Source organism: Thalassophryne amazonica, chromosome 7, assembly GCF_902500255.1.
Source record: "Thalassophryne amazonica chromosome 7, fThaAma1.1, whole genome shotgun sequence".
Classification (NCBI taxonomy): Eukaryota; Metazoa; Chordata; class Actinopteri; order Batrachoidiformes; family Batrachoididae; genus Thalassophryne; species Thalassophryne amazonica.
In genome coordinates this window covers 34,779,721-34,793,047 of record NC_047109.1, presented here as the reverse complement: position 1 = coordinate 34,793,047, position 13,327 = coordinate 34,779,721, and the positions used below count along the sequence as shown (strand labels likewise).

Genomic DNA, 13,327 nt, shown 5'->3' with positions numbered 1-13,327 from the left:
TATTTTCCCAAATTTTTTTTCTGTTCAGATCTGAAGGGAATCTGTATATCTTGAAGCCCTTGCTGTGACTATTTGTGCATCCAAAAGCACGGCAACCCGGCATTTTCAGCAAATAAATAAATAAAATAGCTGGTTTTACATACAGACACATTAACAGCCAATGCTATTTTTGCCCCAAGATGGCACCATGAGTCACGTGACCGCTTTTTTTCCCCCCGACCTGCCATGTTGTCACTCTCTCTAATAAAGGCACTCTAGCCAGGGGAGTGCGAGAGCTCCCCATGGATTTGTCACAGCATCCCCAAGAATGAAATGAAATTAAAAAAATAACTGAATTATTTTCAAAATAATTCATTTATTTTTTAATTGAATTTCATCCCATGTTTTTAAGGCATTGTCTACACTGAAACTGAACTTCTCCTATACAATCTTTTTCTTTGTCATTTTCAAAAAGTGTTCCATTCAAGAAATATCTCCGTTCTCACAGATCCAGCGAAACCGCGTGAAAATGCTGTTGTACATATGCCATGCCTGTATGTAGTGCTATAACGCTTCTACAAAAAAATGGAGAAGACGTGGAGCTAACAACAAAAGCTAAAACTTTAGAAGCCGGCTCACGGATTAATAAAGTCTTTTAATCTGATCTGTTCCCAGGATTCATCATCACAGATGAAAACTTTTCTCCACATGATAGACTTGTTTTGGAAGATGATGTCTGGAAATGCGTTAATTCCTTATAATGGAAATTAATTGTTATGGGTTTTTAAGGGAGTTTTTAAGATGTCTCTCAGTGTCTGTCTGCTCTGGGTGAGTTTCTCAACCTGCTTTGTCCCACCACCACCCAGAAGGAAAAAACAAACAAAATATGCTAAATTACACTGTAAAATTACCCAGTGATGTCCAGTAGTCCCCAGTGAGAGCAACAGCAGGTGCATGTAAAGTTGTGGCTTTCGCAGTCCTCTCCTTTATGGTGTGTTGTGAGGGAATCGCATACATGCCGTCATTTTTGTGATTCTCAGAATGTCTCTCAGACAGACATCTTCCACAACACTAATCGGCCTGCAGTCTGTAGCAATCCATTTTGCTGTGGCATTTGCAAGCTTCTCTTGCCTTTGTTTATCAATAGTTCTCCCACACGCTGCATCTAACATAGTCTGCCGAAGCCTCGCGCTGCAGTGTTTTGTTGAACGATTTGCTGATATCAGCTGTGTGTGCTGCATTTAGGTGATATTTAAGACTCAAAGTACTATACTGATAAGAAAAAAAGCCAACTGCATTAACGTGAAAAAAAATTTGTTGGCGTTAATTAATTAATGTGTTAACACGATAATAACACGTTAACTTGCCCAGCCCTAATTTCAATTTATGAGAAAACCTATGTCTAATGAATTCAATTCAATTCATGAAATTGTTGATGATGGATGAATTCTGACTTTTGCAGGCGGATATTTCAGATGTAAGCGCTACTTATTTTCATTTATACGCATCAATCAGTTTATATCACAGTCTATCTTCGCAGTTGTATTTTATCAGTGAATTTTCTTTTCCTTTAAGCATGTATGTTTGTATATATTATGATATAAACTTGCATTTTTATTATAGCTATAGTTTATATTATAGTAATTATTTAATACCATTGGATATTTTAATAAATATTTTGATTATACAAAACTGGTTTGTTTGGATTTTTTCTGAAGATATTCTGAATAATGTTCTTGAAAATCAGGTGTGTCCATAATTGTGAGCAGGACTGTAAGTGCACCTGTGTCCAGTAAGTTTCTTTGTTACATGTTTTACAAGCTGAGAAAGCCTCTCTGTCCCTGCTCTAAAATGAATGCTGTAGTATTGTTATGTTTATAACCCATATCCCCTATACTCAGCAAAGTTACTAAATTGTGCTGCACATGCTGGAGGCATGTATTTTGTGCTGGGGTTTTATTTGCTCTCAGTGAGGCAGAAGAGTCACACATGAAGTATGCCAACAGCAAACAGGTGTGACAACAGCATACATTCAAACCTCCAAACCAAAACAAAAAAGTACTCCATTTTAGGAAGAGAATTTGATAGAGTGCCCCTTTAAAGTACATATGATCAGGATGACAGCAGGTACTCACAGAGACAGGGTCCAGATGGAAGAGTCGCGGGTTCTCCAGGGCCTTCTTATGCTCATCCCGGGACAGACACACACCACTGTTACCCCTGCAAAACTCTCGACATGGTCGACAAGTACCACCACCCTTGGCAGAGCCCACAAAGAGAGGTTTACACTTCTCACAGTGCAGACCCTGAAATTTGGAGAATGAGAACAAATTTGCATGTGAGATTTTACACTAATGAATTATTAAGAAGTATGTTTAAAGCAGACCTGCCAACCTTGAAGGACATGTTGGAGTACTACTTCATTTTTGGGGTTGGGGGGGGGGGGGGGGGGGGGGGGAATCAGCTCATGTACATGCACAGGGGCAAAAACGTAAGAAGTCGCATACAGGCCGTGAGTCTCAATGATGTTCATCTCAACAAACATCTGCATGATATAACTGGCATAAATATATCAAAGCCAAAATTATCAAAAATTTAGCTTTCTTGGTAAGTCAGGATATGGACACATGAACATTTTCAAATCAATGAATATGTGTTGGAGTTCACTATCATCGATTATTATGACATACAAACAGTATGGTACTGTAGGTAAAAACAGTCTGGAGGAGGCAGTTCTCAAATATAATGCAATGCTAAAATAACTCGGCAAGACAGCATTTTCAGTTTTATAATTTTCAGCTTCATGATGAAGTGGTATAGAGGAGAATTTTCTTAAAAAGAAGACCTGAAAGTTTAGCTGCAAATTCCCAGAAGGTACATCTGAGATGCAAGCCTAGACTAGATCTGTTTTGGTGAATATTCTTCTCTGCTCTACTCCACTATGAACCTGAGTGGTGATGCAAAATGCAGAATTTGCACTGTGCACAATTTCTCCAATCACAGCCACATAAGCCTGTAACTTCTTCTGGGTTGTCTGGGTGTCTTGGTGGCTTTCCTCACTCTTCTCCTTCTTGCACAGTCACTCAGTTTTTGAGAACAGTCTACCCCATGCAGATTTACCACAGAGTGCCATACTGTGTGCATTTCTACGTAATTGACGGAAATAAAGTTCAAGACACATTCAGTGGCAGCTTTACCATCAGAGAGCCTCGTCCACAACCACAAAAGACTCCAAGCTGTCAGTGATGTTAAAGGGGGCAATACACAGTATTAAGAACAGGGGTATATAAACTTTTGATCAGCATCACTTGGGTAGTTTTTGTTGTCATTATGATTTAAAAAGAGTAAAAAAAATATCTGACAATAAATGCCTTCACCCAACCACTAACCATGAGTGGGAAAAAAAGGTTTTGTGTTCATTTTCTCTGAAAAATAGACAAATAAATAAATAAATAAATAAAATCTGCCAGGGTATGTAAACTTTTGAGCACAACTGTAAGATATTTGTAATACTGTAAAATCTACAGAGAGTACAGAAACTTTCAGTCCACAGCATCTATCTGCCAGTGCTTCCAGCCATCTCTTTGGACTGTGTGGAGCTCAGCTCACAGCTCTGAGACAGCTATGATTGGTCAAATGTAACCGTGTTTACAAGCTGTAATTTGTCAAGCTCTTACTTTGCTTTTCAGTAGACTTGAGATCTCCTTTTTTGGGGGGGGCGTTAAATCATAGCAGTGGACCTTGATGTCAAAATATGTGCCTGGTACACAAATTACATACAGGTTGGCAGGTCTGTAAAGGTATGTGTCAGGCATGAAAGCCTCATCTGCGACCACTTACGATGGTGTTATTGTGGCACTCTAGGCATACATCTAGTTTGTTAACTCCAGCGCAGTCGCTGTGTTTGTTGCAGTTGCACTGAGAGGAGCAGTTATCCCCAACAAAGCCAAAGTGACACTGACAAACTCCTGGAGACACACAGCTTCCGTTCACACAGCCTTGTGCACAAACTGGCTCACACTGGCTCGAAACACTGAACAGAAGAAAAGGAAGACAGCAAGACAAACAGATAAAGACCATCCAGCTATTGTGATAAGCAATACTTGGTATTTTTAATCCACACTTAACCTCAGAAAGGAGCACCCTCACCTGTTGAGTATGTATCCCTGTTTGCAGGTACAGTGGTAACCTTGTGGAAGATCATGGCAGTCCTGGGTGCTGTTGCAGTGGTGATGGCCATTGGCACACTCGTCTTCTTCGGGACAGTGGAGAAAAGACCAGCTGCTGTTTCTCAGGGGACAAACACCCTCACTCACACCTAGCAAAGAAAACGGTGTAGGGAGGTAGAAAAGTAGAGGTTAACTGAATCTTGCAAGATCAAACTAACGCTGACCTACAATCCAGAAAAGCTATTTGTCACCATCAAGTCCTCCCTGCATGCACCGTCCAGCCCCGTTACCACCTCGAGTTGCACACCAGCCACACTGAGGTCTGGCAATGCACTGGGAACACTGGGTGAGATGGAAGCACTGTGGAGAACAGGAGTCCCCGCCAGAAAGCAGGCGACCACATTGACCTGCCTCACAGCGCAGTGATACAAACGATGGGCTCATGCACTGTGGGGAAGGGAAACAGATTGATCATATAATGCCACTATTAAATCACATTTAATGGTCCATAATGTTCAGCTGTCTCACCTGCTGCAGAGCCATGCTCCACACGCAGTGCTGCCAGCCCCCATCAGAGCCTCTGGAGCCCAGACACAGGCTGCAGTTCTGGAGGCTGTGGCAGGGAGGAGGACATGGGAGAGGGGGAGAAGACTCCACCTGCATAGGTGACACATTAAGCAGGGCGTAGCTGAAACATGTCCAATCATAGGTGGGACTGACACTCAGGATACGCCTCGTCTCTCCTGTAGAGGAAATAAATAACAGTACAGTCCATGTTTTTCACTATTTTTAACACCTCATGGGGGTAAAAATAAAATAAAATAAAAAGAAACAATTTTATTGTAGAAGTAAAAACTTTTAAAGCACAAACATTTCTCTGGGCCCATGAAGTTCAAATGACTGAAGACCTATTTGTAATAGGAGATTTTAACAAAGATTTTCCAAATAACATGTTCACAAACAAGTACTTTAAAAATGCTTGAGGACTGAAACAGATTCTATATCATGACTGACCAAGTACAATAAAGGAGAAGCACCAACATTTTGCTCAATAAATCCTGGAGAAGACATCGACTACACACCTGCTAACATTTCAGAAAGCATTTGCATACTGATTGGAGAGGGGGGGCACTACATAAAACAGTTCCACCTTCTCACAACACTGTGGAAAGGATTTTATATGAATGAAGCAAGGCAGATACTCCTTCGGTCAGCTGCAACTTCTCTGCTCTACAGTGTGTGGCTCAGCCCTGCCCACACTGAAATGGATACAGACCATTCAGCAGAAGTCTAGAGTTACGTATGTATCTACGGTTCGATGAATTTCGGATGACCGGCCGGATTATCCTATGCATGCATGTGCAGAGGTCGAGGTCTTATAGCAACAAAGTCAAGTTAGTGAGTGTGACCTGGGTGACGTCAGCAACAATATATCAGACTCTATCACCCAGCATTCTGTTTTTTTAGAATCTACTGACTAGACTGAGTGACATCCAACTCTGGCATAGAACTGTAGTTACATACATAACTCTTGTTCCATTTCATTCTTCCTGACTGTCAGAGGGAGGTGTTTTGCACCTGAATGACCTCATACCAACAAGGTCATGAGGAATCTGAACTTACCGAACCTCAATTGAAGTTCGAAGAGGCTGATAATACAGCTGACATCACAGGGTGAGGAGCAGTCACATTAACTCTGTAGAAGGGGGCAAAAGTACAGGAGGAAGCCCACATTGTTGCAGCACAGATGTCGCTCAGTGGCACACCTCTCAGGGCAGCCTAGGAAGTGGATATGCCCCAGGCTGAATCACATCTCACTGGACGAGGCTGACAGATGCCAGCCCTATAAGCCCGCAACAATCCAATGTGACAGTCTTTGTTTGGACATGGCACAGCCCTTCCTGTGCTCCCCATTGCAGACAAACAGAGCATCAGTTCCACGGAACTCAGCTGTCATTCAACATAACGCCTAAGTGCCTGAACAGGACACAACAGACTTAAATTGTGGGGCAAAGACAGCCTAGGTAACAGGCTGGTTAACATGAAAACCCAAAGCTTACTCTGGCAGAAAGGAAGGGTTAGGCCATAGCGTAACCCCTGACCCATTAGAATTCCACAGCACACAGTCCTCAGCAAGTGACAAGGCATAGAGATTGCAACACACTTTGCAGATTCTCTCAGGGAATGAACAGACCTGGTGCCCCCTTGGTGGTTTATATGGTATAGTGCTGATGTTTCCTCTCTAAAGCAAGGAAGAAATGACTCAGAGCTAGCTGGACAGCCCACAGCTCCAGCACACTGATGTGTTGAAGCCTCTCCCAAGGGCTCCAGACACCACTGACCATTCTGTGGCTCCACACTGCACCCCAATCTAGAAGTGAGGTATCTGTTAGAACGGCCTCCCACACACTGTCAATACATTACGCAGTCAAATCCTGTGGCGATACATGGCAAAACAGGGAGCGGAAAGCACACTCCATCCACCAGCTACTTCACTCTGCGCTACAAAATGATCGTGGCAAGAAGCGGAAAGCACTCACAGCACCTCAGACTCACAGCCAGCTGTCATAATGTTACAGCCCCCAGTGGCGATGTAACAGGTAGTGGGAAATACTCACACTGCAGCGGCCAAAGTCAGCGCGGTATGTCCCGGCTATAGCTGCCATATAAACAGAGCAGGAAACACTCACAACCTGCAGTTTGATTTAAAAAATATGCCAGCAGTCTGTGGACTAACACAAACGGCAACAGGAATGAGTTAAGCCACCACGTTTACTCGCAGTAAGCCAATTTACTCACTGTGAAAAAAGGAAAGGAAGTAGTCCTCTTGTAGCCTCTGGAGGATGTGCATGCGTAGCTCCAAACAAAATGGTTGCGATGCTACAACAAGACAAGTGATCTGAAATATTCCAGCCTTCTGCTCTATGCAAGAGATGTAGATAGAAGAGAATGCTGGGTGACACAGTCTTTTTATATTGTTGCCAACGACAACCAGGTCACGTTCACTAACATGATTTTGATGGTATAAGATCTTGGCCTCTGCTCATGGGACAATCCAAGCGCTAAGCACTGCCCTCTGAAATAGAACTCCAGTCACATGCAGTAAGTATACATGTGGAGTGCATTCACACCACATGAAGTGACTGGATTAGTCAGACGTACTACAGCCCTGTGGCTGGACAGGCAACATTTAATTTCTCAAATGCTATCAGGAAGTGAAGAAAATTTAAAAAACTACAACAAATGATACTTGTAAATCCTTTAACAGAGGACTTCATGTGTTCAGTATTTGAGTGAAATATACTTTTGCTTCGTGACTTTTTTCCTCAGTTGTCTGTGGGAAGAGCAGCAGAAGCCAGAAATGTCACTGGGTTGTGATCGACATGGATAAACGTCCATGCAGTGACTATAATTTTTTTGATTGCAGTCATTCAGGCACATGTGGAACATCTGCTGAAGCAGCAGAGCTGTCTGCAGAAGCTCCACATGTTATGGTTAAATTTCTGATTTGAGAACTTTTACACTTTTCAGCTGTTGCGTATGGGTAAATATTAATGAAGGCCTTTCAACAAGCATTTCTTCTCTACTGTGAGCTATAGTAGTAATTGGTTTACTTAAATCCTACAGAATTTTCAATCACATCCTATACATGTGGAGTTGGTCCCCAGGCACCAGACTGTGGCTGCCCACTGCTCCTAATGGCTGGATTGTGTCTAACTGTAATTAGGATGGGTTCAATGCAGAGGACAAATGTTGATGTGTGTGTGTGTGTGTATATATATATGTGTGTGTACAATGACAATAAATGGCTGTATTATAACTCATTAATGCCTAAGGGGTGGCGCATAGGGTGACTCAGCACATGATCAAAGAAGCCTAAGCACGCCCCCCGCTTCAAGACCGCAGCAGATGAAAGTTTGAAATTTTCTGTTGATGCATTCAGTTCCCTCCAGTGTTTTTAACACAGGTGGCTTTACCTGTACGCTTGAACTGACGAGTCCACATGCACTTCCCTGAGGCAGTACACTTGGGGCAGTCAGAGGCTTCACAGCTGGTCTCGGTGCAGTTACTTGACAGGAAGATCTCTCTCTGGTTGATCCGACAATCGTGTTCAGATGTGCAGCTAACAGAAATGCTGATACAGGCCCCTTCTGGACAGTTTGTGCACCATTTACACTGGAGAGCAAACTGAAAAATTCAATGACAGATTTTTTTTTTTTGAAGTAAACAGGGAAAAGTCTCTCTTTGTGATGTCTAAAGGACATTATATGCTACCTGTGATGGACTGGAGAATGTCTTGGGGTGTCGTGCAAGACATTCACTGCAAGTCTTCAGCCTGCGACACTGCTCTGGTTGAGTAGGAGTTGGGGAGCAGTAAGACTGGCTGGTCAAACAGCCAAGTCTAAGAGACAGAATGGTGAGTGAGATATAATTTTGGCTTGAAGAACAAACCTTGTAATTAGCAACTCAATTCCACAAAAACATTACCTCTCTGCACCATCAGAGGAAGCACAGGTTCCTCTGCACCAGATGCAGCTGACTATAGTGGAGTTGCAGGCCTCTGGAGTGTGCAGCAGTGAACAGGGGTCAGAGGGCACAGTGAGAGTTATGAGGCGACCCAGTGTGACCCCACTGAAACCTCCCGACAGGAAGAGACGGCCACCCAGACTCGTCATAGCAAGAGAGACAGAACGATTAACGGGGTCTCCTATAGCTGAGGCTGAAAACAACAGAGAAACAGAGAGAGAGAGAGAGGGACCTTAAAAAAGTGAGGTTAAATTAAAAGTAACAGACCTGACAACTCAGAGCGAATGCAACAAGAAAATGTAGTGTGGTTTCCAATAGGCTTGTTTGATGTGTAAGATTGGGGATCAGTGCCTCACTGCAGTCATACAGTTACACAGAAATTAGAGACAGTTTCTTCTTAAGAAGCCAAAGCCCTTAAAATAATGGCAACCTCAAAAACCACATTCACCATTTGTCATCTTTTCTAGCAGTCTAATCTAACCACTCTGGTGGCTAAAGTGAACCTACTGTATTGTTCAGCCACATTCACTGCTGCCTGAGAAATGCAGCACACATTGATGCTAAAAGTGTCTTATGAGGAAATCTTCTTTTGCAGCAGCGTTTCTCAAACCTTTTCAGACCAAGGACCACTTAACAGTCAATCACTCACTCATCTTTAACCACTTACTCCAATTAAGGGTCATGGGGGGCTGGAGCCTATAACCAGCAGTGACCACTTAAATAAAAATAAATAAATAAATAAATCTTGTGGACCACCTTAGTTCCCAAACACGCAAAAACAAGAATTTACAACACACACACACACACACTTGAAATGTTACATTTCAAGTGTGTGTGGACCACTCATAGACCACTAGGGGTCCGTCAAACACCACCAGTGGTCCATGGACCACTCTGAGCAAGAATGAGCCACTGCAGACATTCACGACTGATAACACTTGGGCCCTATGCTGACAACCCAGTGCACAGTCTAAAACACACAGCTCAAATGCATTTGTCATATGTTCAACTCCACTTTACAACCATGTCACACTTTGACAATTCAGCCAGCATATCCTTCAGTTGGAACCTAGCAATGATGCTGGCACTGGGTGTTGCTACTTTTCAGCTGTAAGAGAGTGCCCTGTGTGGTAGACTGATGTTAAGGCAAAACACTGTGTCTGACAGCTGGATTACAGAGAGGGGGGGGAAAAATGCATCCAAATGTATGAAAAGCTAATACAATTACCATCTGGCCTTGAGTAAGGGCCTGCCTCATTTAATGGCTGGGTCACAACTTTGTTTGGAAAAAAAAGCCTACCTTAAATAAGTTCCAGGCCTGATTTATGCTTCTACAACTCCGTAACTCTTTGGCCACGCAATGACGTCAAAGCAGGGGTGACCCTTTTGAAGCTCTCCCTCTCATTGGTGGGTGGCATAATGCAATTTACTGCCAGAATAGGAGGGGGCATGACGTGGAGAACAAGACAGCATTTTATTTCCGCCTGCACCCCCACTGTTCTTGGTATACAGTGCATCCAGGAAAGTATTCACAGCACTTCACTTTTTCCACATTTAGTTATATTACAGCCCTATACCAAAATGGGTGAAACTAAATTTTTCCTCAAAGTTCTACACACAATACCCCATCATGACAATGTGATTTTCTTTTTTTCTTTCTTTTTTAGATTTTTTGCAAAGGTATTAAAAAAAAAAAGAAATCACATGTAAATAAATGTTCACAGCCTTTGCCATGAAGCTCAAACTTGAGCTCAAGTGCTTCCTGCTTCCACTGATCATTCTTGAGATGTTTCTACAGCTTACTTGGAGTCCACTTGGGGTAAATTCAGTTGATTGGACATGATTTGGAAAGACACACACCTGTCTACATATAAGGACCCACAGTTGACAGTGCATGTAAGAACACAAACCAAGCATGAAGTCAAAGGAATTGTCTGTAGACCTCTGAGACAGGATTGTCTCGAGGCACAAATTTGGAGAAGGGTACAGAAACATTTCTGCTGCTTTTAAGGCCCCAATGAGCACAGTGGCCTCCATCATCCATAAATGGAAGTTCAGATCCACCAGGACTCTTCCTAGAGCTGGCCACCTGTTCTAGACTGACCGATCTGGGCAGAAGGGCCTTAGGCAGGGAGGTGACCAAGAATCTGATGGTCACTCTGTCAGAGCTACTACATTCCTCTGTGGAGAGAGACGAACCTTCCATAAGGAGAACCCTCTCTGCAGCAATCAACCAATGAGGCCTGTATGGTAGAGTGGCCAGACGGAAGCCACTCCTTAGTAAAAGGCACATGGAGGCCCGGCTGGAGTTTGCCAAAAGGCACCTGAAGGACTCTCAAACCATGAGAAACAAAATTCTCTGGTCTGATGAGACAAAGACTGAACTCCTTGGTATGAATGCCAGGCATCATATTTGGAGGAAACAAGGCACTATCCTTAGAGTGAAGCATGATGGTGACAGCATCATGCTATGGGGATGTTTTCAGTGGCAGGAACTTGGAGACTAGTCAAGATTGAGGGAAAGATGAATGCAGCAATGTACAGAGACATCCTGGATGAAAACCTGCTCCAGAGCGCTCGATCTCAGACTGGGGCGGTGACTCATCTTTTAGCAAGACAATGACCCTAAGCACACAGCCAATCAAAGGAGTGGATTCAGGACAACTCTGTGAATGTCCTTGAGTGGCCCAGCCAGAACCCAGACCTGAATCCGAATGAACATCTCTGGAGAGATCTGAAAATGGCTGTGCACCGACTCTCCACATCTAACCTGCTGGAGCTTGAGAGGTGCTGCAAAGAGGAATGGGCAAAACTGCCCAAAGATAGGTGCACCAAGCTTGTGGCATCATGTTCAAGAACAGTTAAGGCTGTAATTGCTGCCAAAGGTACATCAATAGTTACGGTCCTCTGTTTGATCCATGATCAACATGTAATTGGCATGCACACTGCAATAATTTTTAAAATATGAGAGGAAAGAGAGAAACCAGAAAAGCGTCCAATCACAGCCTTCAGAGTCTCCGTTGTTACGTGCAAGTAGTTTAAATTTTTGGGAGGTGCACATCAGGCTACGTTAGAGGGGCTCAGAGAAGGTACGCAGATACGCAGATGGCTCTGACCTAAAGCGGTTGACTTTGGTTTGCCACACCCAGGGATATGTGAGAAACGCAACACCATATTACAGTGCAGGTAGCAAGCAGCATTTTGTGAATAATCTCCAGCCTTGAATAAAGGCCTGCATTGTTTAGGTGCCACATCTTAGCACGGTTTGAAAATAAAATAAATAAATAAATGCCTGGGTGTTCAATCAAGGAAATACAGTAATCTGGAAAATGTCCAGATTTGCCTCACTACTGACAAACCCGGTGTGATTGGTAATATGTGCCAAACTAACATTTAAGAAAAACTTCTAAACAACCACCTGGTTGTATCCACGTGTTGCAGTTGATCTGATACAGAGACACTGAGTTACTATAATCTTCTGTTCCAGTCCTCCCTCCAACTATGACCATGGTATCTTTGATCAAAGCTGCAGCATGGAAGAAACGGGACAGGGGCTGGGTAGAAAAGAGACGACAAAGCAATAATGGACAAATGATTAAACAAAGGGACATAAGAGTTCAGGCCAACAGAATAGCCATATTTTATAATCAATTCAAGACAGAAAAATACTTGATAGTACTGTCAAGATCAAATATTAAGCCATATGATTGATTAATTTTGATCTGAAGGACTATGGGAAAGAAGCCAAGAAACACTCCAATAAACATTACTGGACAACACAAAAACAGTTTGCTTTCACTCACTCACCTTCAACTGCTTACTCAAAATAAGGGCCACTGGGGGTATTGTCACTTTATTCAGCGAGTAGCACATGGTGCCATTTTGGGGCAACTGTGCTGAACTACTGAACGAACCTTTTATGTATTTTGGTATAGGTGCTACCAAAATAAATATAAAAATAGATATCAAATTTACATGAATTTAAAATTTATGATTCATTAAATTAATTTAAAGCCTGATTTATGCTTCTGTAACTTGTGTTATGACACCGACGTGTGAGCCAGTTTTAAAGTTCTCCATTGCTGGATTATGCTTTATTCTGGACTAATTTGTCCCTCAACAACCTTTTCTTTCTACAATCATCACCTCCAAATCAAAGGTAAGCTGTACAATTTCCTCTTTTTCCGACTCCTTGTTGTACAATAGAGTTCAGAATAATAGTAGCGCTATGTGACTAAAAAGATTAATCCAGGCTTTGAGTATATTTCTTATTGTTACATGGGAAACAAGGTACCAGTAGATTCAATAGATTCTCACAAATCCAACAAGACCAAGTATTCATGATATGCACACTCTTAAGGCTATGAAATTGGGCTATTAGTAAAAAAAAAAAGTAGAAAAGGGGTGTTCACAACAGTAGTAGTGTGGCATTCAGTCAGTGAGTTCGTCAGTTTTGTGGAACAAACAGGTGTGAATCAGGTGTCCCCTATTTAAGGATGAAGTCAGCACCTGTTGAACATGCTTTTCTCTTTGAAAGCCTGAGGAAAATGGGACATTCAAGACATTGTTCAGAAGAACAGCATAGTTTGATTAAAAAGTTGATTGGAGAGGGGAAAACATACGCAGGTGCAAAAAAGTATAGGCTGCTGTTC

General features: G+C 42.6%; 1 protein-coding gene across 3 annotated transcripts in view; it reads right to left on the bottom strand.

The window, feature by feature from the left end:
* Window positions 1-13,327, bottom strand: part of megf8 (multiple EGF-like-domains 8) — a 122,690-nt gene that overhangs the window by 40,715 nt on the left and 68,648 nt on the right. For 2 of the 3 annotated variants that reach the window (XM_034173997.1, XM_034173999.1), the window contains exons 33-41: window positions 12,094-12,229; window positions 8,637-8,868; window positions 8,424-8,550; window positions 8,126-8,336; window positions 4,677-4,891; window positions 4,400-4,595; window positions 4,129-4,297; window positions 3,820-4,012; window positions 2,115-2,285 (exon numbers count right to left, since the gene is read on the bottom strand). In XM_034173997.1, the coding sequence (XP_034029888.1) occupies window positions 2,115-2,285; window positions 3,820-4,012; window positions 4,129-4,297; window positions 4,400-4,595; window positions 4,677-4,891; window positions 8,126-8,336; window positions 8,424-8,550; window positions 8,637-8,868; window positions 12,094-12,229 (1,650 nt within the window). The remainder of the gene's footprint in view (window positions 1-2,114; window positions 2,286-3,819; window positions 4,013-4,128; window positions 4,298-4,399; window positions 4,596-4,676; window positions 4,892-8,125; window positions 8,337-8,423; window positions 8,551-8,636; window positions 8,869-12,093; window positions 12,230-13,327) is intronic. The other variant, XM_034173998.1, reaches the window with a different exon arrangement.